The 27,726-nt window shown below is 42.0% G+C and overlaps 1 protein-coding gene across 1 annotated transcript; it reads left to right on the top strand.

Moving 5' to 3' along the window:
- Window positions 1-988: 988 nt before the first annotated feature.
- On the top strand, window positions 989-27,107 carry SP4 (Sp4 transcription factor). Its single transcript, XM_015425642.1, has 6 exons — window positions 989-1,166; window positions 1,818-1,915; window positions 2,310-3,843; window positions 24,535-24,766; window positions 24,917-25,116; window positions 26,761-27,107. Exons 1-6 carry the CDS (start codon window positions 1,160-1,162, stop codon window positions 27,006-27,008), a joined length of 2,319 nt encoding a protein of 772 aa, XP_015281128.1. The 5' UTR covers window positions 989-1,159; the 3' UTR covers window positions 27,009-27,107.
- The last annotated feature ends 619 nt before the right edge of the window (window positions 27,108-27,726 follow it).

Here is a 27,726-nt window from a genome sequence, read left to right as displayed (position 1 = left end):
AACCACCAGTGGCCAGATCACAGTAAGAAACAGCATCCTCAACAGCTGTTCCTCCAAGCATGGATGAGCTCTCAGGTCAGCTGCAGCAAGCGGCATCCAGCTTGCTTCGCGCACGCGCGAGCTCACTCAGTACTACAAATCCCGGCATGTAGTTCAGTTCACTACAGCCAATCAATACCAAAAGTTTGAACTCTACACCCCAAATTCGTAGATAAATGCGGTTTCCCAATTACCCCCATGCACTACTCATAAAGGCACTAAAGAGACTGCGTAGAGTTGCCGAAAGGGGGAAGAAGTCGGGCCGGCCAATTAGAAAACGAGAGCCTTTAAAGAGGCGAGGCGCCTGGAACAGCGTACTCTTCTCTTCCCGCGCTGTCAGTTACAGACGCACGAGCTGGGCGGTGTCTCCGCCGCCCGTCCCATTCCATTCGTTGCTTCGTTCTCCCCGGCTTGTCAATCAGAAGCTCAACAAGCTTTAGTGGGCGGGCAGGAAAACGGAGCATTTTTTTTTCCACTGCGTCGGTCCGCCTCTTAGTCGCCTCCGTTTTCCTTCGCCTTAGCCCTGTCGGGGAGCGCAAGCAACCCACGCCCCGCCCCCTCAAAAAACCCCGAAACCACAGCGGCGGTTAAATTTGCTTCCCCTTTGGGCTCGCTCTTTCATGTCTGCCCTCTTTTAAACCTACGTAGCCCGCTGATATTGTCGGCACTGCCTATGTAAGTGGCTTATTTCTTTAAACCAAGCCAAGGGCCGACTCGTGTGGTGGGGCTGGCGCCTCCCTCGCTCCACCCTCCCCCGGAGTTCCAAGAGTCTCCAGCCGCCGGGCAGCTTCGGGTCCCTCCTCAGTGGGTGTCGGCCTGGGCCTCGGCGGGCCCCGCCCCTCCTCCTCCTCCTCCACCCCCATTTCCCTCCCTCTCTTCCCCCCTCCCTCGTCCGGCTCCAAGCTGTCAATCAAGCGCTGGGGCTGAGGCAAGCGGCGGCAGCGGGCGGAGAGACGGGCTGCTACGCCACAGCCCAGCGGCGGCCATTCGTGGAAAAATAGGCCGACCTGCTCCTCCCAGCTCCGGCAGCGACCGGCCTTCTCCCCGCCGCTACCCCAGCACCCCGCCCTCCGTCCCTCCCCTCCTCCTCGAGCCGCGCCTCAGCGGGCGTTAACGCGGGATGAGCGGTATGTAACCCCCCCCGGCCCTGCCTCCTTCCCTGTTCCCGCCCCCCCTTCGCGGCCACCCTGGCGCGCTTCTCCCTTTGCTGCTTTCCCGCCAACCCCAGCCTGCCTCCTCCATTCCTTCTGGGTCCCTTTTTCGTCCCCGTTCATCCCTCCCCCTGTCCCTCCTCCTTTCCTCCCTCTTCCATTCCCCCTTTCTTTCCTAGCCCTCCTGTGCACATCCAGTCCTCCTTCATTGCTGTTTCCTCCCATTTTCCCCTCCCTTGCGCCTCCCTCCTCCTGCCCCTAAAGCATCCTGGGCCACTCAGTAGCCGCAGATGCTTTAGGGGCAGGAGGAGGAGGAGGGTTGTGGGTGGTTTTTCCTCCCCTCCTGCCTTGTAGTCTCCGAGAAGAGAAACCAATCAAACCTCCCTTTTCTGGATTTTCACGCACTCACCAAGCCCTGTGGGCCGGGTTTCAAACCACGTTGTGTGGGGTTTTTTTTGTTTTTTTTTTAGGATTCCTTTGCCATTGCAATGGTCTGTTCTGTTATGTGCCTTTTAAACAGAGGTGGAATGGAGGGCAGGGAATCTGAGAATATTGTGATTTCTCCTTGTGTAAATAAAAATAATCGTGTTTGAAATGTACATGTGTATATATATATATATATTGCAGATCAAAAGAAGGAGGAAGCTATGCCCTCAGAGGGGGAGAATTCACCTGAGGCAGAAAACAGCAACAACAATAAAAAAAGCAAAACTGGAGCCTCTCAGGTACAATATGTAAGGATATTCCAGCATAACTGATCTTCAGTTTATGATATCCTATGTGGCTAATGGATAAGCACAAGTCTTTATTGCCTGGACTGATCTGTGTTTGTGTGTGGATCATTTTGTCAGAATTCTTGAATTTGTCAGAAATTTTCTGGAGAGGCCAGCTTTGAAATAAATGCAGATTATAAATGGTTATTTTATTGGTTTATTAATTAAAACATTTATGCCTCATTGTTTTTCATGATTCAAGCTGGCTTAGGAGTTATCCTGTCATCTGGTCTGCTATGAATTTAGGTGTCTTGTTTCCTAGTAAGCCTTGATAGCCATGCTGTTGTCTATAGTTTGGGAGTCTTTATCTCCTCTAATATACTGTGCTGTCTTTTGCTTTTGTTAGGATTCTCAACCTTCCCCCCTGGCTCTGTTGGCAGCAACTTGCAGCAAAATAGGGACGCCGGGTGAGAATCAAGCAACTGGACAGCAGATTATAATAGATCCAAGTCAAGGTTTGGTGCAGCTTCAGAATCAGCCACAGCAATTAGAATTAGTGACAACTCAGCTTGCTGGAAATGCTTGGCAGCTTGTTGCTGCTGCTCCTCCTGCTTCAAAAGAAAACAGTGTCCAACAAGCATCTTCTGTCACTTCTAGTGCAGCAAGTCCCTCTAGCAGCAACAATGGAAATGCATCTCCTTCAAAAACAAAACCAGGCAGCTCCTCTGGAGCAACTCCAGGACAGTTTCAAGTCATACAAGTCCAGAATCCAGGTGGTAGTGTTCAGTATCAAGTGATCCCACAGATTCAGACAACAGAAGGTCAACAAATTCAAATCAGTCCCGCTAATGCTACAGCTCTGCAAGATTTACAGGGCCAAATTCAGCTCATCCCTGCAGGGAATAATCAAGCTATCATTACAACTACAAATAGGACAGCTTCTGGGAATATTATAGCTCAAAACTTGGCAAATCAAACAGTACCAGTCCAGATTAGGCCTGGTGTTTCCATTCCACTGCAACTGCCTATTGCTGGTACTCAGGCACAAGTTGTAACATCATTGCCCATAAACATTGGGGGAGTAACTCTAGCATTACCTGTAATAAATGTTGCAGCTAGCAGTGGTTCTGGACAGGTTACCCAACCCACTGATAGTGGTGTTTCCAATGGAAATCAGCTACTATCCACACCTGTCACAACAGCTTCTGTTAGTAGTATGCCAGATTCTCCTTCTTCTACTTGCACGACTACTGCCTCTACATCTCTAACAAGCAGCGAAACTTTAGTAAGCACTGCAGAAACAGGCCAGTATGCAAGCACAGCAAACAGTTGTGAGTCTGCTACTGAAGATCCTCCAACAACTGCTTCAGAAACAGAGGCTCAGAACTCTAGTCAGCTTCAATCAAATGGATTGCAAAATGTGCAGGATCAGTCAAACTCTCTGCAACAGGTGCAAATAGTAGGTCAGCCTATTTTACAGCAGATACAGATCCAACAGCCACAACAGCAGATCATTCAAGCTATTTCTCCACAGTCTTTTCAGCTTCAGTCAGGACAAACTATTCAGACCATTCAACAACAGCCTTTGCAAAATGTTCAACTACAAGCAATGAGTCCAACTCAAGTGCTCATAAGAGCACCAACTTTAACCCCATCAGGGCAGATCAGTTGGCAGACAGTACAGGTCCAGAATCTTCAAAGTCTTTCAAATCTTCAAGTTCAAAATGCTGGGTTACCCCAGCAATTAACCATTACTCCTGTATCTTCAAGTGGTGGTACTATAGCTCAAATAGGACCAGTTGCTGTTGCTGGTACACCAATAACACTAAATGCTGCCCAGCTTGCTTCAGTGCCTAATCTTCAGACAGTAAGCGTTGCCAATTTGGGTGCTGCAGGTGTCCAAGTGCAAGGAGTTCCAGTTACCATTACTAGTGTTGCAGGTAAGTGCTTTATTGGCAGTATACATTGAGTAGTGTAGCTTGGCTCCTTTGTTCAGTTGTATATGTGTAATAAAGAAACATCCTAATTATAGTTATGTCTTCCTTTAGCAGCCATTGAAAAAGTAGTTATGATACATGTACATGTTGTCTGGAATCTAAAGAGCCCTTTATGTCCAAAGAGGTTATTATATTTTCCTTTCAACATCAAATGCCACCTAGAAGGTCTTTGACTTTCCAAAGTAGATTTGGTGGGTGTTACAGTGGGAATGAAGGATATTTTGGATTTCAGCTTTTTGGTTAAAATAACATCTCACAGATTGTAGAGCTCTATATGTTGTGAAAGTTGTTAACCTTAAGTTTGTTTTGTGTGCAGCTTTTATGATTTCCTTCAACATTTTTGGCTAAAAAAATTTCTCATGATTTTAGATGTCACTTTTGAATGGATGAAGAAATGAGCATGCAACTTGAGTTTTGTAATATTTTGTTACTACTACTTAGAAGCAATGATTTCACCTCAAAGCGTTAATATAAATAGATCATGGAACTAAACAATGGTCTAATAAAAGTTGTCTGAATTCATATGTATGCAGAGTATGTGTTCATCTGGTGCTGTTCTGATTCCTTTCAGGAGCTTGGAATTCACTGTGAAAATTGATTTGTGCTGATTTGATTCTCTGGTGAAAAGTTGCAGGCCTTCTTAAAGTGGAAGATAGGAACATAAAATAGTTTGACAGATATCTAAAAAGTAAGAGACATGTAGACAAAATGTACAAGACTGCAGTCAAAAAGTCCTGTCAAAACTAGTTGCAATTGTGTGTGTGTAACTTCTTGTATTCTGTATAACATGCATATATAGGACTGTAGCTGTTGTAGTTTTGTAGAATACTTATTTTTAATCAACAGAAGTCTGAACTAATAATTTACTAGTTAAAGGGAAATTAATTTACATTAAGGAGTCCTTTGTTAGTTAATCCCTATTGCTAATAATAAGCAATTTGCTGTGAAATACATGAATAGGTATCCTCTTTGTCTGCCAAGTATATAGGAAATATTTGTAAATGATGCAATCCAATGATGCAATCCTATGTGGAGTTCCTTCAGTCTAAGCCTGTTACTGTGCAATCTTATAAACACTTTCCTGAAAGTAAGCCCCACTGAATACGCCCAAGTAAGGTTCTGAGTAGACCTGTTTATGATCATTCACTTTGTATACTTATGCATCTGGATTAGCACAGTCTGGGAAAATAGCATTTTGAAAGCTGAAAAATCTTCAGTGGTATTCTAGCTGATCTTAGTTTATATTAGTGAAGTTGTACCTTGAGGTCAGTTTCATCTTTGATGTAGATCTCTGAGACTCTAATTGATACTTAGGATGTCTCAAAGTTGAATTCTTATAAATGGTTGCTTGAATGACTTGAAAAGCACAAGGTTGGGTAATGAACCCTCCCCTGTAAGGCCCCCCCCCCAGATCTCCAGTGGATATTGATAAACTTTGCTAATACATCATTGACAGGAAGGTGTGTTCACCTTAGTTGCAGAAGTAATATGTTCAGTTCTAGTCCTCTTCAAGCTGCCTGTCAATCCAGCTGCTATAGCTACCACTGTTCTTCCTATTCCCTCCACAGATATTGACAGTTAGGGGCAGGAATTTCTCATTTAGGGAAAGCTGTTGATTGGTAGTTCTGATATCTATCCAGTCTTTCTCCTTCCAGATAGCAGCAAAGAGGCTTTTAGGATAATAAGGATGATGGCTAAAATTCTTTTCCCAAGCTTCCCAACCCAGCTACTGTTCTTTCTACTCCCCTCTTCCCAGTGTTTTGAAGGTAGATTTTGTTTATTTAATTCATGTATGTCCTGCGTTTCTCTCCAGGTGGGACACAAAGTGGCTTACACCATTCTCTCCTCCATTTTACTCTCACAATAACCCTGTGAGGGTAGGTTAGGCTGAAAGAGTGACTGGCCCAAGGTCACCCAGCAAGCTTTCATGGCAGGAGTGGTGATTCAAACCTGAGTCTCCCAGATACTAGTGCAACACTCTTAACCACTACACTCATGTGCAGAGAGCATCTGGCAATAGCAGGAATATTCAGCTTCACAGAAGTGGAGATATTGTTCAAAGATGGGTGTGTTGGTTCAGGGCCACAAGATGTTCATATATTTGAGAACCCTGTAATAACTGTTTTTGAATAGATTTTGTTAAGATAGAAACTAGCAACAATGAACTAACAGGTTTTATATATTTAAGAAGACATTTCAAGTATACAGTGTTTGAATTTACAAAGTAATTAGTTAGCCAAGAATGTGTACTCTTATCCTAAAGCATGCCCACCTTTTGAATACTCACTCCTGACTTATAGGAATATGGCAGTGAACGCATTCAAATAGTAAACACATTCAAATATGGAGGTCTGTTGCTGCTCTGTGTAGCTTGCCTCCCATGGAAGCTGAATTGATATGACATCTTGCTGGAAAGTTTAAATGTGCAACATAAATAGGAATGAATTTATGTGCATTATAGCAAATAAAACATTCTTTTATGTCATATTCTTGAGTTTATTCATATCTTGAACACTTTCAGTGCAGCAGCAACTCAGTGTCGTCCCCTGAAGTGAAGTGGAAACCATACATATACAACTTTTAAAGGACAAAATTTATCAATAGGTAGCTATTTATTATTAGTAAAGGTAAAGGTTTTCCTTGCTTGAAAGCCAGTCGAATCTGACTCTAGGGATGCGGTGCTCATCTCCGTTTCCAAGCCGAAGAGCCAGTGCTGTCCAGAGACGTTTCCGTGGTCATGTGGCCGGCATGACTAGATGCCAAGGCACACGGAACGCTGTTACCTTCCCACCGAAGCGGTACCTATTTATCTACTTGCAATTTCTTGCTTTCGAACTGCTAGGTTGGCAGGAGCTGGGACCAGAGACGGGAGCTCACTCTGTCTTGCGGCACTCGGGTCTCGAACTGCTGAACTGCTGACCTTCCAGTCTGCAGTTCAGCATCTTAACCACTTGAGCCACCGCGGCCCATAAATTTCAGTAACGTGAAAGAGGAATTTGCTTCTATGTGAGAATGTGCCAATAAACTGGACATAATGCCATGGTATTAAATGTAGCTGTCCTAATTGGCCACAAACTTAGAAACAATGTAAAACTTCAGCATTTGGATGGTTTAAAGATAAATGCCATACTAGTAACTTCTTAAGATAATGTTGCTGACAATGTACATAATTTTTATGGGCGTCCTGAGCTGATTTCTGGACCAGGGTGGATAAAATCATCCAGTTACTCTGTAATCTGCTGTCAGTCATGTTATACGCTTGAAAGTGTTAGCTGCTAATAGTATTTTCCATTATTTAGAGATGAATTGCAAGATCAGTCTCCCCCTGCCAGTCATGAATTTTCATTCTTTCCTTCAACAAACTACACTAGGTGAAGTTATTCAAACTGTCCCTTTAGTTTAAAAAATGGCAGTACCTTATTGCTCTTTTAAAGTATGACATAGGAAAAAAGTGAATTCAAAACTATTCTAAAACATTTCAAATATATGTACTGGAAATAATTACTAATCCCTTAACTATCAGCAGCCTAATTTACCCAGCACTGTTTCTCTACTGTGCTAAAAATGTAGGTATCAGATTTGATTAAAAGTAGTCCTGTATAGTTCATATTTCATCCATGTTGTGGGTAGTATTGATATTGTTAGGAAATGGGTTGTTTCAAGCCTGGAAGGGAGCTGTGTAACTTTGCCTGTAATGTTAAAGGCAAAGACCACTGGACATGATGGGTCACCTATGCTCACTTTCTAGATTTTTTGACCATGTTATTGCACTATATTGTTATTGTTTTGACCATGTTATTGCTTTGTGTTGCCTTGGTGTAAGGTGGCAATGCACATCTAAGGTTTCCACTTTTTAAAGTTTAGCAACAATATAAATTGCATGTATTGAGGGTCAGGAGTGTGAGGAACAGGCTGACAGTAAAATCCTAAGCAGAGTACACCCTTCCAACTGTATTTAAGTCAATAGGCTTAAAAGGATGTAACTGTGCTTAGAATTGCACTGTGGATCAAATAGATATTGTGTCTCTGTGTTTGGAGGTTGTAAAGCAGAGGCGTCAAAGTCATTTGTTACAAGAGCCAGTTCTGACATAAATGTCACTTAGTCGGGTGGGGCCAGTGTGCCATAAAATTTAATGCCAAGTACTGGAGGTACAAACTTTATAAAGGACAGCAGTTGGTAAGCTACAAGTTTCCTCACTGAAAGGCCCCATTGGCTGGGGGGGGTGTGTGTGCAGAGGAATAACCACATGAGTGGGCTGGAGAGCGGTGGGCAGATATCCCTGCATTGTCTGGGAGGGGCAAACTCCCAGCCCACTGCCAGTGCTGTGAGCCCCTGGGCCCCAGGGTAAAAACCCTAAGTGGCTGGGTGTTGTGAGCTCCCCCCCGCCTTTAGCCACCATGGAAGGGGACTGGGAAGACAAGTTGAAGTAATCCCCCCCTGCGGAAGTGGGGCGGTGGTGGCCCAGATGCAAGGCCACATGCATGGCAGGACCCAGGCCAAGCTAGAGATGCCTGTACAGCAGTGGCCACCTCTGACCAAGGCCGGCAGGCGATCCATGGTGGGGCGATGCTGTAGGTTCAAGCCAGAGATTATCAGCAAGCTGTGCCTTCCCATGTGGTGGTGGCTGCTCCAGGCTGAAGGCTGTCAGATCGTCTGATGGGGGATTAGGCACTGCACGCACAAGGCTGTGCATGTGGCAGAGGCTCCAGGCCACCCAGTGACCAGTATAGCTGGTGATCGCCAGCACTGCCCCCCCCATGGGGCAGTAGCCACCTATGGCTGAAGGCTGCCGGATTTTCCATGCTTGGTGGCAGGACTAGGATCCCAATGTATGGAAGAAACTGCTGAAGAACACACACACCCCATGGGCCAAAGCACAGTAGCCTCATGGTGGAGCACAAATATAGCAGTGGCACTGGCTGCCACTAGGCCCCAGCAGAGGATCCTCTACGTCCCCCCACCATGTGCGAACACTGATCCCTGTGGCCATCTGGGACTGAATCCCTGGAGCTACAGGCCAAATGGAGAGGTGTGCAATCTCACCTTGGAACCCAGAGTTGGCATGGATGCAGCTGTGGTGGCTGGTCCTCTACGTTCCCCTGAGTTGGCATGGATGCAGCTGTGGTGGCTCCCGACTTACCAGTGAGGCTGCTACTGAAGTGAAGGGGTTCTGCTTAACTGCTGCAGGTGAGGTTGTTCTGCTGTGCTGAAGCCACGAGTGCCTCTGCCCCGTCGGCCCCCCCCCCAGCAGCCTTCTGTTCTCTCTGTTGCACCAGTTGCGTGCGGGCCAGATAAGAGTCCTGGATGGGCTAGGAGTTAGCTTTGTAGAAATGTCTACTTAGGGATAAGCATGAACTGGCTCATGAATTAACATTTGTTATGAATTTTGGGTGATTTTTGAAGTTTGTAGCAGGTCAACCGGCATGAACTTTCCACCTATTTGTGGCGGTTCATGAATGGATACATTTTCTGTCAGACTGTCTCTGCCCATTTTAAATGTTTACGAAACTACAAAGCAACGGGGGGTGGAACATGGAGGGCATGTAGAGGAGCATCTGGGGGAAGGCCCCTGTGACTTTGATTTCTCTAGCTTGCACGGGATCCATTCTATACATTCTATAAGCCTGAACCTGCACCTGTCAAAATGACTGCCATGACAGGTGGTCATTTTGACAGGCGCAGGTTTAGAAATGTATAGAACAGATCCCGTGCAAGCCAGAGACACCAAACTCACAGGGGATCTCTGGCTGACTCTCCTCTATCCGTTCTCCAAGTTTGGTGAGGACTGGATTTACAGGGTCTGAGTTACAGCCTCCCAAAAAAGTTCCCCCAGGAAAGTGCTTTCTGGGAAATTACTGCCTGTCTCTAGTATGCCGAGGGGTGGGGCCATTCTACTGGGTTATGAACCTTGTGAATAGAACCAGCTGATTTGGCCTTTAAACATTTGTGAAGGTTTGTGGTTTGTGAACCGGGCATGCCGTAAACTGAACCGAACTGCATTTTCCTGGTTCGTGCCCATCCTTAAGTCGACCCTTCCCATCCCTGGCACAATGGTTGTACATTTCTTTGATCTGCACTCTAGGGCGAGATTCAGGCTTAGGTAGATAAATGAAGTCAGGGGAATTAGAACAAAAAGCTTTTACTGTTGATAATGTACAGTTACAGTTAACCAATTGGGATCTGTTAGCATGTTGCAATGTGATGCATATAATTTAGTTGACGTATGTATAGATAAGTCCATTTGCTCAAATTGCCAAAACAGTTTTAAATAGTAATATATGTTTTAATATATTTTCTTCATAATTGGTTTTTTTAAAGAAACTAACAAAGGTTTAAGAGTGTCTTGTTAACCTCCTTCAGTTGTGAACCCATGTACCAGGGAACTGTGTTGCAAGGGAGTTTTTCCTAATCTGAGATTTTAAAATAAACTTGAGTTAAGCAAGTACTGCCTACTCAGAGATGTACTTAAAGAAATGTAAGGAGATGTAGAAGAACTCTGCCTTGATCTTCACCAAATAAAAGAGTGGCTAGTAAAAATCTGTAATATAATAAAAATGGAAAAACTGCCTCGTGTTGAAATTTTTTGATGAGGTAAACCCTGGGAACCTTGTTGGCTCCCAGTGTTCAGTTATATTGAGAAGGAGTTCTTAGGGTGAAATAGATTGTGAGTATTTATGTTGTATATGAAATTGTCATGTTATATATGGAATTGTATTTAAAGTATATTTTCAACTTTGTATTTTTCTAAAAATTAAAAGAGCCCTAGATGGATTCACTACCTAGCAGAATGAGGGGCGTACAGACCTTTTGCCATAAGGAGAGAATGTCTTCATGACCCGGAATCCCTCTAAAATTGGTGGGCATGTCTGGTGACCTTAAACTAATTCTGAGAGATACCTTTCTATGCAACAAGCACTAGATAGTTCTGGGTGCTGTAGATTTAAAACTAGGTGGTATCATTTGCTTCTCCCCTTATTGCTCAATTAAAGCTCCTGTTTCCTCTGAATTCTTATGCCTGCTGCCCAGCTGGTAGTGCCATAACATAGAATCACAGGGTTGGAAAGGGCCATACAGGCCATCTAGTCCAATGCCCTGCTCAATGTAGGATTAGCCTAGAGCATCCATGACAAGTGTTTGTCCCGCCGCTGCTTAAAGACTGCCAGTGAGGGGGAGCTCTCAACACCTCCCTAGGCAGTCCCTGTTGAACAACTCTTACTGTAAAAGAGTTTTTCCTCATATCCATTCCTGCCCTTAATTTAAACCCATTATTGCGAGTCCTATCCTCTGCTGCCAACAGGAACAGCTCCCTGCCCTCCTCTAAGTGACAGCCCTTCAAATACTTAAAGAGAACGATTATGTTCCCCCTCAACCTCCTCTTCTCCAGACAGAATATTTCCAAGTCCCTGATCCTTTCCTCATAGGGCTTGGTCTCCAGGCCACTGATTATCCTCGTCACTCTCCTTTGCACACAGTCCATTTTGTTCACATCCTTTTGGAAATGAGGCTTCCAGAACTGCACACAATACTCCAGGTGTGGCCTGACCAATATCACATCCTAACAGGATATCACATCCTAACAGGCTACTGCAGTGCTAATCCAAGATATTTTATCACTCAAAACAAGGATTAAGTTTTACCATCTCTCTCTCCTTTTCTCTCCCATCCCTAGTTTCTAGACAGTACAACATAGGTCGATGGAAAACAACCTCCAGTTTCTTGTATTTCAATTAAACATTTAATATCCTTATGTTAAATACTATTATTCAGCATGTGTATTCGTTGGTGTCCTCCATTCGATTGAAGCCAGCTCTGTGACTGGCATGCACACACCCTGGTTCAGGTGGGCATTCTCTTTTCTTTCCTCTAGAATCTTGCCCCTTCTGAGCTTAGTGTGGTTGGGGAACAAGGGGAGATTTCCACTGGATGCATAAGGATTTAGTAACTGACAGCTTCCTGGTCTCTGATGGGACTGGCTTCTTCAGTAGCTTGGCAACAATGTAATAATTGCTGTTTCATCACAAAGGATCATAGCTCTGTAGCAAAATACATTTCAATGGGTGTTGCAACTGCTGTCCATATAAGTGAAAGGCTTTGTGGCTCCCAAAGAACAGTTTTATTGTAGCATAAATAATTGTTGGATTCTAATTTAATTAGATTAACTAGGATTTAAACAAACATTATTATGGCCACTATGAGCAGTCCCATGAGCATTGTCCCTTCTATGCAGAAGCATAGAAGCAGGAGATGCTACCTTTTTCATGGCCTAGCTCCATTGAGGATTTACTTCAGAAATCTGATGAAAGAGACTTTTTAAAGTGGCATAAGCCTTCTTTTTGGTTTTGCTACAATACTTTTACATAGCATTTGGAATTTATTTCTGGAATTGTTTACTTTGGATCACAGTTTCACGAATTTAGCTCAGGAGTTTGTCTTCAACATAGGGTTGATTTTGGGAAGGGGAGGGAAAACCTGTGAGCATGCATGGAGAACCGTTTCCTCATCACTTAATAGCTAATCTCCTGCCTCCCTATATGCAATAATATAAGAGTAGGTTGTCTCTGGGCATAGACTTAGACAGTACCGTAGTTTTTAATATAACGGTTGAGCCCACAGCCCTTGGGAGGGGCCTTGATTTCTTCAGCTGTTTTTAAAAATGTGTTTTTTAAAAGAAAATTACCACGTGACAGTAAAACACAACTTTATTTTAAATGTTGATTTTGATGCTTTATCAATAATGTGTGTGCAGAACTTGGCAAAAGTGATTTCCTTACCCAAACGCCTCTTCCTACTTAATTTCTCTTCAGAGGTTTCTGTCACAACCCCTACCTAGCTAGCTTGGGGTAGAGCTGGAAACAGCCTGTAGTGAATGCATACAATTTACATTTATCATTAATCTTCTGACTGGAAGATTAGAGAGGAAAAATTTGCTAGGTCATTTTAAATGTCCTCGTTTCTTTATATGGCTCTATAAATTTTGTGATTGACTAAAGGGAGGAAGGCTATGTCAGTCATGTTTCAAACTGTGGTATGTATATATACACATATCTATGTACCACTTGGAAAACACAATTGTATAAAGCTTTTGGATTCAGCCAAGGTTTCGTATTACTGTAAAAAAGCGGGGGGGGGGATAATTCCCAGGAATGGTTGGAAAATGAGCATAGGAGAGTTCTTGAGTGGTCAGCAGAAGCAATGATGGAAAAGGCATCTTGGTTCTCCTCTCATCAGGCTACCCAAAGCAGCTGCTTCTGTGGCCCTGTATGGTTGGCAGTGACTCAGGCAACTCAAACAAGCTGACTGGAAGAGATCCAGATTTATCTGCTTATGAACAGCAAGTTTTCAACCGGAAATGATTTGAAACAGAAGAGTTATATAGGGCCTTGCTACAGGATGTGGGTAATTCTAATGTTCAGTTCAGCAGTGTATTCTGTTTCAGAAATCAATAGTAAAAGTCTGTTTAGGTGTGATCTCTGCAACTTATAATACTCCTGTATCTATCGAAAAGAAATTTAATAGAATTGCTGATGGAAGCAAGTCTCAAAATTCTTGCTTCAGAGTTCCTTCCCTGAAAATTTTACTTCCATTGCCATTCAGAAACATGTTTGTATTACATCTCTTCTGCTGGCAGTCTGCATATTTAAAATTGTTTTTCCTACTTTATTATTATTGTGCTTTTATCTGCCTAAAACCCGTTGAGTGTTAGCATTTGTATATATAGTATTTTGCCACTTTCCTATCCTATATAATCCATACTTAAGGCTCATTTGCATGACTGTTTGCTGAAGAGATACTTAGGGGACAGATTGTCATATGGCTGTTCTTCTGTCTGAAAATAGTCATATGAATGTGGTTCTGAAATTCCTGTAGAAGACAAGTGTTCCTGGAAAGTATGTTTCATGTTCAAGCCAAAACTACTGCACTTTTCATTTGACATTGTAGTGGAGACTTCTCAGTCTTATCACACTTAAGGGACTGCCTAAATGTTACATTTACCAGTATGTAATAGATTCTCAAATGCTGGTTTCAAGAAGACATGCAACACATTTTCAGAACTTGTTCGATACTGGGGAGGGGAGGGGGGGGCACGATACCAGCAGATTGTAACAGCCTCAAAATGGAGTGAGAAATTCTGATGCAGATTCATCTAGATTAGGCCAGGCTGGAATAATCTCCCCTCCTTGCCACCACAGCACAAGGGTCTTCACTGTGTGTCTGCAAGAAAATATTCTAAATCTGTAAGTACACTTCAAAAGACATCCTGTTAAATAGAGCTTCTGCCTGAAATGTAGAAGAGTTACTATTAGAGTTATGCATAACCTCACTCCTCCCTGACATTTTGCAGTTGGCTCTACTTCCTGTAGCAGCCATTTTGTAGTTGCACCCCCACACACACCCTGTGTCAGAATTACAAAGGTGTCTGCAGGCTCAAAACGTTTGAGGACCCCTCCCTTAGATTAAGCTTTACCTGTGCTTCTTTACTATCAAGTATTACTAACAACAAAGCTAGTGGAGGTGATGGTATCCCAGCTGAGCTATTCAAAGTCTTAAAAGATGATGCTGTTAAAGTGCTGCACTCAATTTGCCAGCAAATTTGGAAAACACAACAGTGGCCACAGGATTGGAAAAGGTCAGTATACATTCCAATCCCAAAGAAGGGCAATGCCAAGGAATGTTCAAACTATCGCACAATTGCACTCATATCACATGCTAGTAAGGTCATGCTCAAGATCCTACAAGCTAGGCTTCAACAGTACGTGGATAGAGAACTACCAGAAGTACAAGCTGGGTTTCGAAGAGGTAGAGGAACGAGAGATCATATTGCCAACATTCGCTGGATTATGGAGAAAGCAAGAGAGTACCAGAAAAATATCTACTTCTGCTTCATTGACTATGCTAAAGCTTTTGACTGTGTGGATCACAACAAACTATGGCAGGGCCTTAAAGAGATGGGAGTACCAGACCACCTCACATGTCTCTTGAGAAACCTGTATAAGGGCCAAGAAGCGACAGTTAGAACCGGATATGGAACAACTGATTGGTTTAGCATAGGAAAAGGAGTACGACAAGGATGTATATTGTCGCCTTGCTTATTTAATATATATGCAGAGTACATCATGCGAAATGCTGGCCTGGATGAATCACAAGTGGGAATTAAGATTGCTGGGGAAAAGATCAACAACCTCAGATATGCAGATGATACCACTCTAATGGCTGAAAGTGAAGAGGACCTAAAGAGCCTCTTGCTCAGGGTAAAAGAGGAGAGCGCAAAAGTGGGCTTGAAGCTCAACATCAAAAAAACTAAGATCATGGCATCCGGCCCCATCACTCCTTGGCAAATAGAAGGGGAAGTCGTGGAAGTAGTGACAGACTTCACGTTCCTGGGATCCCAGATCACCACAGACTGTGACTGCAGCCATGAAATTAAAAGACGCCTGCTCCTTGGGAGGAAAGCGATGGCGAACCTAAACAGCATGATAAAAAGTATCATGCTAACAAAAATGGTAACTCCCAACAAAAGTCCGCATGGTCAATGCAATGGTATTCCCAGTAGTCATGTATGGCTGCGAGAGTTGGACTATAAGAAAGGCCGAGCGCCGAAGAATAGATTCTTTTGAACTATGGTGCTAGAGAAGACTCTTGAGAGTCCCTTGGATTGCAAGAAGATCAAATCAGTCAACCCTGACTGTTCCCTGGAAGGCCAGATAATGAAACTGAAGCTCAAATACTTTGGCCACCAAATGAGAAGGAGCACTCCCTGGAGAAGACCCTGATGCTGGGAAAGATTGAAGGTCAAAGAAGACGGGGACGGCAAAGGATGAGATGTTTAGACAGTGTCATAGATGCAACGAACATGAAGTTGAGCAAACTTCAGAGGACGGCGGAAGACCGGAAGGGCTGGCGTGATCTGGTCCATGGGGTTGCAAAGAGTCTGACTCGACTGTGCAACTGAACAACAACAAAAATTTCATCCAAAAAAACCTGTTTAACAAACGTTGTCACTATTTATTGTGTCACATGGCATCCTATCTAATGCAACATTCTGCAGGTCAAAGATCTGAAGATTTATTTTTCCAGTTTGCTGGTCATCACTTCAAACAGTGCTCAAGGAATCTCCAAGCCTTAACTGATACCAAATATGCTAGGACTGCTGTATGCTTCAATTTACTAAAGTATACTTCGGAACCAATCAATTTAAAAAGTCTATATACCTTGTACATTTTATGTGTGTGCGTGGTTTAGTTGGTGTCTTGCAATATGTGCTTTGATTGCTGATTTGAAAATGGTATACAGCCTTCATTTCCAAAGGATGTTCCAGCAGCCGTCAGTTCCAAAGGATGTTCCGGCTGTGTTTGTATTGCTACTGCCGAAATTCTGGCTTGGATCCCCCTTGGATTCACTGATGGAAGGAGTTTCCTTCAGTCTTCCTCATACCTCCTACCCACTGTAGCTCAAAAGTTATCCCTGAAATGCTACTCCTAGGGGACAGGGACTCTCCCAGGAACAGCATGACATGGGAATTAGAGGTCTACACTGGGAGTGGGGAATTGGCAAAAGTCACCTTCCTTCCGTTAGTAAAAATCTTCTGTGGGATCTTTTCCCATAATTTTGAGCAATCCCTTTAAAACAGTAAAAGAAAATTGCTGTTGGCTATCAGTTCCAGCAGCTGGTGTCATGAAAAAAAGACCAAGCAACAGCTGTAAGCAAGCATGAGTGGCTTTGGGTAGACTTGTGAAAAAGAAACCAAATGTTCAGAAATACAACTTGTATATTTGGAGATAGAATTTTAGAAAATAAACGAAGAAAACAATTTAATATTTACTGATATTTAAATTTCTATCCTGTTCATGTAGGAATTTAGTGCACATAATAGTTCATAAACATCTGTTGGAATAAAGCTAAAGCAAGAAGCCTACACAATGAATTCGACATTTCCCATATCCAGTCGGCTATGGATTTTAAATACAGTATTTTCATTATTCACGTCTTCAGTTTGCCATTGAACCTGATTCTAGGTAGTTGCTTTCAAAATATTCTATTTAGCTGTGTCAGCCCTGTATGATTTATTCTTAGTAGAAGTTGGTATCCAAACATGGCTTGCTTGAAGTAAAGGACTTATCCACAGCTTCAGTGACTTTGCTGTCCTCTCCACACTTACCTGGAAGTTAGTTCCTCTGAAATATAAATTACTTTTTTTTTTAATGCTTAAGGAGATCATTGAGTCTGATGTAGCTAGGTGCTCCCTCGCTATCTTGTGAGGTTATTGTCCCCTTCCAAGGCCCCGAACTCTAAAATGATACATGATAGTGCTCACTTTGTAAGGCCTCTCCCAAGAATTTAGGTACATGATTTGATAAAAAGTGCGGGCATATCAAAAAAACAACTACAGCAAAAACATAGGGAGCTAAAGAACAATGATATCTTCTTCTGAAGGAATTCTTGGCTCTTAAGAGATACTACAGAGATCTAATAAAGCATAAGAAGAAAGAGAACCTATATAGGAACTGGTGATGCTTAATTTTGGTTGTAAAAACCAAATGGTAACTCGGCATTTTGGGCAATTATCAATATAGGCACTAGAACGCATAGCAATATTCCCTTTTGTATTAAATCAAAAGTCTGGAAGTCGTACTTTAAAAGCCTTTTTGCTATTCCTATGGAACTTTCTGCTCCTGAGATTTGAACCAGCAGTTGGCCCTCTTCCAGATTGGCCTGAGGTGATCCCTTCTCAAGTTGAAGGCTTGAGCCATCACCTCTTTTCCCTGGAGCAGACCTTATCCCAAATGAACTATTCAAATTAAAACTATCTTGGTGGGCAGAGATTCTTGCTCTGCCGTTGTGTAGCTTGCATGACTCTTCATTCAGGACTGGGCCAGCCTTCCCTTGGGCCAAGGGCTTGATCTCAAGCACTTAGATTGTTTATCAAGTCATATCTGGCACTCCTGATAGAGAACCCTTATAAGTCAATATAGAGTTGCCAGGTCCTACCTGGCTGCTGGGGGGGGGGGGCGCTCCCAGTTTCTTCTTGAACATCTTCTGGCATGTGTGCTTTGTGTGCACGCTGTGATGATGTCATCAGAATGTTTCTGATGGGGGCGATGTTCTGGGTTTGGGGCAAAACTCTATTGGTTTTTTGGCCTCAAAATCATAAGAGTTTTGCCCTAAAAACTAGTGCATTGCCCCCAAAGTTGGAAATGTGATGTCACCCCCTGGTGATGTCATCGCTCTGGCACCGATGGCACTAGGAGGGAGCTTCTTGGGGGTGGGGCTTCCCCCACTGGCCAGCTGGGCCACAGTGGATTGGGGGCTCCAAAATCGGGGGGATCACTTGGCCCTACCAGGGGATGGCAACCCTAAATCAATATGGTTTAAGACGGTCTTTGAAAAACTCCTAGTGTTAACCTGGACACTATCCAGGACCTGGGCTGTCATGCAGTGTTTGCTTTGGTGAAAAAGATTTAATGATCACCAGAGCCTGCTTCTAGAGTACGCTGCACCTGTTCATCCCAATTTTTTTGGTATCCCTGCTCCAAAATCTCTTCCCTCCTGTACCTGTGTGTTGACTTCCCAAAGCCTTTTAAAAGTCTTATCCTAAATGACCACTCATTGGCAGTTATGAGGGGAAGGTTCATACATTTACCTTTTTGAGAACAACTCTGTCCCTGTTCCTTAGGTAAGATTGACACAATTGCACTTTTTTTTGGGGGGGTGTCTTTTGTATGCTAACTCATGAGGCATATTTCAACATGTTTGCCAGTTCATTTTGATATATATTCTTACTAGCAGTAAAGCCTGTTGTGAAAGCAATACAACGAGCTCTAGAAAGATGTGATGTGTAACAAAGGCATAGGCTGGAAGGAGGTAAAGTAAATATTAGCAGTCTGTAAGTGAAAGATACAAATGTGGAAGTAAAGTCTCACATACCTTATGTTACAGAATAGCCGGTGTCCAAGGTCACACAATGTGGGCCAGAAAATGTTGCACACAGGGGTCTGTGGAATAGTGTCAACAACTGGGCAATCTGCGAAGTCATTTTATGTTGGATGTCTGTGTCATTCAATGTGGTTGTGGTTGCACTGTCCACCCTGTTAGAGCAGAGGTCTCAAGGGAAGGTGGGTTGAAAGTGAGTGGTCGTGATGAAAGTCTCAGTAGGTTACATGGGAATGAGAAGGAGGAGTCTTCGGAAATGAGTGTTGTGAAATGTCTATAGTTTTGAAAGTTGTCATTTATGGTAGAGAAGTGTGGCTGAGGAATGTTTTGGCCAACCTGAAAAATCAGCAGTGGCTGAACATAGCCTAACTCAAACAGGACACAGTATTTTGTTACAAGACACTGAAAGACTGGACAACACTTCCAATTGCCATGTCAGATTACACAGGGAAGCCATTGAAATTCATAAACATAAACACAATTTCAACAGGAAAGAAGAGAGTTTAAAAATAAATAGGGCATGGTTTCCTGTCCTGAAAAACACAAAAGTTCTACATCTGCCAATAGCACCACAGATAAGATTAGAATTTCAACAGCCGATCCACATACAAAAGAACTTCCTCAGGAAACCTCCTCAGGAAACAATCCATATACAAAGGAACCTCCTCAGGAAAGCTCCTCTATTAGCATATTCATAGCCTGGGGAACTCCTACAAGATAATGACTCAGCCCTACCCCACCTTCTGGAGTAGATATAAATTACCTGCCTACCATTTTTCTTCTCATCTTGACACAGAGAGTACTCTATCTTTCTGTGTTATACCTCTGAGGATGCCAGTCACAACTACTGGCGAAGTGTCAGGTTCTACAATGCCAAGACCACGGCAACACAACCCGGAAAATCTACAGCAACTAATTTCTTGACGTTCTTTTTAAAGCCATAACAAAAGTGGTGTAGTGTATAAATAAATATGGGGTAACCCTAGTAGTCATCACAACAAAAAGCTAACCTCCACCCCTCACTTAAATAAGCTTTGTACTTCTACTGAAAATCACCTAGAAGCACTTACTATGAATGACTGATGAAAATACTCGGCACCACAATGAAATTTCTAGGCATCATGGCGTCCTGGTGCCTGGGATTTGTTGAACCCTATTCTATATCAAGGAAGTGTGAAGGGGCCGCGTGCAGGAAATTTGCTACCCCTATGTGGACAAAATTTGTATCAATAAATTTAACATTTTATGTTTTATTGTGAACTCTTTTCTTGTGTTTTGTGTGTGATCATGAAACAGCACCAAAGCAAATGTGCATTCAGCACTTACAAAAGTAGTCACTACTGGCACTGATTCAGGGGCTGGGTCTCCAATCTTTTATTACATTCAAATAAAAATTCATTTTGAAGTGTTTAATGGAATAAACGAACACTCTTAGATGTTTGTACAGGAATATTCTTTGTGAATAAGTACTTTACAACATTTTTGTTCATTCCATAAAATATTTTAAGATGTGTTTCAGATTGATAAAGATTTTTTAATGTTAATGCTTAAATTCTTTTCATGTTTTATTTCATAACATGCATAGATAAATAGAATATCTGTCCTGCTCTCTGTACTCACCATGTACCATTTGAGAAATCCATATGACAGTTTCCATACTACCTAAGCAGGAGCCTCCTGTGTGATATCACCATGTCTTGCAGTATGATCAAGGCCTGCAACAAAAGCAAAGCTTGTTTTACTTAGCCTCTGTGCAGTCCCACCCATGGTCTTCTATTAGAACTTTACAGACAGCTCAAGATTTCCTGCACCTTTCTGACTCAGTCTTCCGGCAAGGTGGGGTTTGCTTCTTTGCCTGCTCTGATTCCCCTAATCAGTTATGTTTCACTGCCACAAACAACGGCAGCACTGATGACATTTCCATTCCCTGAGGATACACCCCCCTTTTTAATAATTCTATTTTTAAGTGAGGGATTTCAGAGCCATTCTCTAACAACTTAACATAGCATAAGAGTTGGATTTCAAGAGTACATTGAAAGAATTCTTGGAGTGTAGCTTTGGAAAGAAAGCCTTGGAAACAAATTTGGTATCTGCAGATACCAGAAAGTTAGCCACAATAATTGCAAATAATGCTAAGAAAGGTGTCAGTTCCACAGATGAGATACAGCAACCTCTCGTGGATGCCATGGTTCTTTCAAAATGTCAGTTACCCATAACATCTTACATATGTCTACAAGATTATTTGCAGAACATAATTGTTTGGGGTAGACAAGGATATTGTAACCAGCTAAGGCCTTCTCACATTTGCTATCAATATAACATGAGATTATGTAGGGCAGTGATACTCAGTGGTTCAGGAGCTACATGTGGCTCTTCTGAGCACTGCTGCCCAATGTGGCAGTTGAGCCATTTTCCAGAAAAGTGGACAAAGCCATTGCATGATAGGCCTTGTGGCTACTACATGATTCCCGCCTTAAAATGCTGGAGGGATTGGAGTATGGGCAAGTTGCAAGTCTCTCCCGGCTGTGAGCCTAGTGCTAGGGATGGAAGGGCTAATTCCAACAAACCCACCAGCCTTTCCTGCAGCCTCCATACTTCTATTCCAGCAATGGGACAGTTGTCAGGAAGAGAGCAAGCCAGCTGCAGAGAAGAGAGGGTAAACTATCACCATGACAGCCACTGTGAAAGAGCACAGTGAGGTGGTGTTGGTATGGTGGTTTTACTTTTTTTTGTCTATGGTCATATTGCTGTCCTCTGGGACCTACGGCAAGCTCACTGTCACTTAGGGCTTCTACCGTAGAGTTTTTGCCCAAATACCAGAGTGTCCCCACATTGACATCAATTCTGGCATGCTCTGCTGTGCTGCTAGTAAGTCCCCCCTGCTAGTTGCCAGGGTTATCTGGCAACCTCATTGTCTTCTGAGAGCTGCTGTGCCTCATGCTGAGGAGAGGAGGAGGCCTTCTTACTTCAACTGCACAAGGGCTGACTAAAGTTCAAAAGTGGTGGGGAGATACAGCCCTACATGCTTAGAGGTGCTCTGTTCATTTAAAAGGCCACTGTGTGACAGAAAGTGTTGGACTGGATGGGCCACTGGCCTGATCCAACATGGATTCTCATGTTCTTATGACTGTAAATATGAATGTGGCACTCCCTAAGCCACAGAGTACCACTGATGTGGGAGAGCTGATGGCTGTGTACTCATGTAGTAGAGGGCACCACTCTACTAACCTGTGATGGAAGATGCTAAGGACTTCTTTGATAGTAAAACTGAAAGAAAATGACATCAGGGTGTCAGACCCATTGCCTGGGGATTTAGTGTGAGTCTCAGCTGTTTCCTCTGGTGATGACATATGCTGATGGCCAAGACCTTGAAGATGTGTAGGCTGAAACAAGAAGTTTCAATGTTTAAGGTGTTGCAGTAATATTGTAGTATTGCCAATCTGTACAGGATTTCTTAAAAGAAGGCATATAGAAGAAGTCAGTTTCATGTCAGGCAAATTCTAGAGAACTTTAAAGGGTGCAGGCAATGGGTTTGTGTTTCTGTTAAATCCATTTGTTCAAAATTTCTTGGTAGCGACTGACGGTGCAGGGGAAGTTCCATCCTCCATAGGAGCTGTTCTGAGTCAGTATGCTTGTCTTGTTGCAGCCAGTATCTTCCTCTTGGAAGTTATAGGATCTGCTGTTCAACAGAGTATGCCTCTCTTCAGTGAAGTGGATGAATCAAAGAAAAGTTTTGAAAAATCATGTTATCGTTACAATTCTCAGGCAACAGTTTAATCACATTATAATCTGTTTTTTGGGCAAACTGACACTATACCTTAGATAACAGTAAAACTTTTGAGATTCCAAATGTGGGCAGGAACTGAGTCTAGCTAAAAAACTGCAACAGAGTGATAGAAGTATTCTAAACGTAAGGCAAAGGAGGACTCACGGTTCCAGCTTTCAAACCTGTAGTCTATGAAGAAGAAATGTCATAAATTGTATCAATACCTCCTACAAAGATCTATATGGTGTGCTAAACAAAAGAGCCATCAGACCCCCTCCCAAAAAAAAAAACAGCTTACACTCTAAGTAAAGTAGTTAGTAACAAAGAAAGATGAGGACATTGCTGTTTCCTAAAGATCAGGGACCTGCACAAGTATATAGAAAAGGGGAAAGTTTGGAGTGGGGTGGATGGCATGTAGTTTGTATCATCACATGACACGGATGCATTTTTCTAATATTAGTTGAACGCTGTCATAGAAGAACATTAACTTTGAATCTTGCCCTTTCAGCTGTATGTAGTACTATAGATCTTCTCAAAGTGCATTGCTGTAATAGCAGTAAACGAGATGCTGTAATTCCATGTCTCAGTAGGGGTTCACAAGTTGACCAAAGGATTTCATGTGCCATAGTTCTCACTACAATCTAAAAGTACTGCAGTGCATGGGTTTCATGTTTAGTATGTTAAAATTTATGCTGATTCCACCCATTTCCATACTATTGATAAGGATCATCCTGGACTTCATTACAGTTAAAGCCATATGTGTAATACCAAATAAGTTATAGATCTACTGAGAAGGATCTAGCACTGATGAGACAACTCTTACTCTACTGTACATACTTTTCTGGATTTGATAGCATCCATTACTTTTCACTTGCTTACAAAATTGAATGCTTCAAAACTGATTTATCATACATCCTATTCTGTCTTCATATTGCAGGGATACTGATGGGACAATGCAGATTTTGGATTTGTCAGGCAGTTCTGCTGGCTGACCTTGCAAATGTATAATCTTGTTATTAAAATATATTACCAGTAATGTATATCTCACCTTAACTAAGTATTATCTAATACAGTTTTATTGAAAGCAGTTTTATTTAGGACTGCATTTGACTAATTTGGTTTTTATTTATTGCCAGTCCTCATTGAGATTTTAAACTGTCATCTCTTATGTGTTTTATAACTGTTTTATTTATATTGTAAGCCGCTTTGAGTGCTGCAAGGTAGAAAGGCAGCTAATGAATGTTTTTAATAAATAATATTCAAGGTAACTTAGACCATCAGTAGATTTACAAAGGCCCTAACTGAAGAACAGTTATGGGCAGTGTTCCCTCTAAGCTGAGTTAGTGTGAGCTAGCTCACAGAATTTTAGCCTCCAGCTCACACATTTCTGTCTTAGCTCAGGGAGGAGGGTTCCAGAGCAAGCTAATTGATGCAGTAGCCAAATCACTCGCTCACAACTTTAATGCCAGAAGCTCACAAAGGAGATTTTTTGCTCACAAGACTCCACAGCTTAGAGGGAACATTGGTTATGGGCAAGTACAAGGTTCATTGCATGTTTTAATACATCCAAATTCACTTCTGGCAGCAAGGGCTTTCCACAGTGATTTTACTGCACAAGGCAGACATCGCTGTAGCCAAGCTAGCAAAGTGCCATGTTAGATAAGGAATGCACCAATTTTATAAACAGACCATTTCCCTGTCACTATTTGCAAGTAGCACAGTGTAGTTGAGGAGAAGCACTGGTTTTCTGGTTTAATGTAAAGGATTCTAAATAGGATAGTGTGGGGCTCCCCCCCCCCAAGTATTATGTGTATGGGGGAAATTGCTTGTTGTGATGTGGGGTTTCTCTGTTTTATAATACAGTAAAGAGGATGCTACAAATTATGTTGTAATCTTGTTGAGGTAAACTGTAAATGTTAAGATTTTTCTTATTTTACAGGTCAGCAACAAGGACAGGATGGAGGAGTCAAAGTACAGCAAGCCACAATAGCTCCTGTAACTGTAGCAGTAGGAGGCATTGCTAATGCAGCAATTGGTGCTGTTAGTCCTGATCAGATAACTCAGGTGCAGTTGCATCAAGCACAGCAAGCTTCTGATCAAGAAGTGCAGCCTGGCAAAAGGTTAAGAAGAGTTGCTTGTTCGTGCCCTAATTGCAGAGAAGGAGAAGGAAGGTAATTGCTGTGATAGCTATAAAACATCAGGCATCTCAGGGCTACCAATGATTTTGTTTTTCTTATATATTACTATTACGTCTTTAAGTGAAGAAATTATGAGAGCTTGAAGTAATTTGTATTTAACGCTTCACATTTTGTGCTTGTTAGAGGCAGTAATGAACCAGGAAAAAAGAAACAACATATCTGTCATATTGAAGGCTGTGGAAAAGTATATGGGAAAACATCTCATCTCCGGGCACACCTTCGCTGGCATACTGGAGAAAGACCGTTTATTTGCAATTGGATCTTCTGTGGAAAAAGATTTACAAGAAGTGATGAGCTACAGAGACATAGACGAACTCACACAGGTCAGTGGATAGACTGTGTACCAGGGTTTGAAGTCAGTGGTTGTACTGTTTCTTAGGATGCTGAGTATTTTTAAAAAATCTGAACAGATTTATTGTGCTTCAAATAAGTATTATAATTTTAAAATAAATATTGGAACTTAGAAGTTTGTCTTGAACTTTGTTTGGGGTAGAAAAATAAGAGTGGTTCTTAGAAAATTGACTGTTACATGACACATATAGGTGTTTATGTATCTGAAGTAAGAAAAACACCTCCCAAGAGAATTCTAATACTACAGGGGAAAGTGCCCTGAACTAGATAGCTCAGACTAGCCTGATCAGGGAGGATCCGTGGCTCAGTGGTGTGCAAGGTGTGCAGAAGGTCCCAGGTTCAATCCCTGGCATCTCCAGTTAAAAGGACCAGGCAGTAGGTGATGTGAAACACCTCTTCCTGAGACCCTGGAGAGCCACTGCGAGTTTGGGTAGACAATACTGACCTTGACAGACCAGTGGTCTGATTCAGTATAAGGCAGCTTCATGTGTGTACATGTGTTATCAGATCTCGGAAGCTAAGCAGGGTTGGCCCTGATTAGTACTTGGATCGGAGACCGCCAAGAAGTCCAGGGTTGCTACGAGACATGCAATAGCAAATCATTGCTGATAATCTCACGCCTTGAAAACCCTATGTGGCCTCTATAAGCTTGCTGCAATTTGAGGGTACTTTACACCACCTTGGGAAATTATCTCAGGTCTCACTAAACTACAATAATTTTGTCCTTATTGTGCAATCTCCTGGATAGTTGGTGAATCAAACTTCTGTTTTTATCAGTAAGGGACTGCAGTAGTAAATGCTGTTCTTTTGGTTCTGCATTTGTCTAAGCAGTTATGCATGTTTGGTTCTAGCTTGTATGCATAGCCAGCACAATAAAGTCACTAGGTGATAACAAACAACACAATGCATTAGAATTCATATTATCAAAAACAATGCATTAATATAAATGTAGATATTTACATCAACTTGTTGCTTTGTGAAATGTCTTACAAAACTATTGGCAAAGATTCCCATATTTCAGTCTCTCTTTTTTAGGAGGACTGATAAGAATTCTTGATTTTATTTATTGACAACATAAAAATCGAAGTCAAAATCCAGGCATGTATCTTTATTCTGTGCATTAGGATAGAAAGATGCCCAAACTACACCAGTCTATAGTGTGATAAATTAGCATCTGGCTAATAATTGTATAACACAACTAACATTGTACTTTTGTAGCATAGCTAATTAATGGATACTGTAGTGGTAATTTCAAACATATTCATATCTAAAGACTCATCTATCCACAAGACATGTATTCAGCAGTATTTAGGAAACTAGATTTAGGAAGCTAGATGAGGAATACATGTTTAGGAAACTAGATTCACATACTTTGGAAAAGCAACTGTAAGCTTACTAGCATGATTTGTGAATGGGTATTAAGATGATTTTTAAAAAAGAAACAGAAAATGGCTTGCAAATAGCTTGTGTAGAAAGATGTTGAACGCACACACACACACACACACACACAAATAAAATAACTGGGACTTTCCCTCCGATTGCAGCCAGAGAATTGCCACATAGCATTTGTGGGGGGAAAGTAATGATTCAGTAACTCTCACCCTTTTTTCCAATAGGTGAGAAAAGATTTGAATGCCCAGAGTGTTCTAAAAGATTTATGCGAAGTGATCATCTCTCCAAGCATGTCAAAACCCATCAAAATAAGAAGGGTGGAGGAACAGCCCTTGCTATCGTTACCTCAGGTGAATTGGACTCTTCAGTTACTGAGGTTCTTGGATCTCCAAGGATTGTCACAGTTGCAGCAATTTCTCAAGATTCAAACCCAGCAACTCCTAATGTTTCAACAAACATGGAGGAATTTTGAAAGACCTTTGTACAAATGCCTAGAGCTGCACTTAAGTTTACAACCTTTCAAGATATGGAAGTGGGCTTGTAAATGTATAACAGAGCAGGAAATCATGTAGTCAGCCTTGATTTCTATAAGTATTCCAAGTTGGAGGATTAGCACAAAAAGTGTACATCATACAAAAGTTTCAAAAATTAAAACAGCCAATTGGCATGGATAAGTTATGGATAAAACAGATGAGGAAAATATTGCTTCCACACACTACTAATTTATGTAGCTCTGTATCATGGAAAAGATTTTGATTCGATTTTTCTTCTCGTTTATATGTAAATGTTTGTTGTACCAACAAACTATGAATATGCAACAGCATGGCTGTTGGCTAGGGTTGTTTTCACATGAAGGTCTAGTGTTTTCGTGAGAACTTCCTTTCTCCAAAAGGCACAACAAAATGCATAATTTAGTGAATATGAATACCTTCTTTTTTGTTTGTGAAATGTTTATTAAGTTTGGCCATCTTTGTTTGGTTTTTTAATGATTCAGATGGCAGCATGTGCAATACAGCTGCTGGGTGAGTCTGAGATACATCTCAGATAGTTTTAACCACTACATTATAGTAGTGTGTATAATGACAATCAGTAAATACAGATTACTCTCATGGAGAGGTAAGAAATCTATAGAGCCAGTGTATACAGTAGCAAATATTGAATCTTAGAAATATATTGACATAAGATTTTAA

Source organism: Gekko japonicus, unplaced genomic scaffold (genome assembly GCF_001447785.1).
Source record: "Gekko japonicus isolate JY-2015 unplaced genomic scaffold, Gekko_japonicus_V1.1 scaffold1024, whole genome shotgun sequence".
In the NCBI taxonomy this organism is placed as follows: Eukaryota; Metazoa; Chordata; class Lepidosauria; order Squamata; family Gekkonidae; genus Gekko; species Gekko japonicus.
Note: the sequence above shows the minus strand (reverse complement) of the source record. Positions and strands in the feature narration are given on the sequence as shown.

Bases quoted from the DNA above. Each gene is read 5' to 3' on its own strand.
- SP4 (XM_015425642.1), top strand. The intron at 3,844-24,534 runs GTAAGTGCTTTA...CTTATTTTACAG, and splicing joins TACCATTACTAGTGTTGCAG to GTCAGCAACAAGGACAGGAT. The intron at 25,117-26,760 runs GTCAGTGGATAG...TTTTTCCAATAG, and splicing joins ACATAGACGAACTCACACAG to GTGAGAAAAGATTTGAATGC.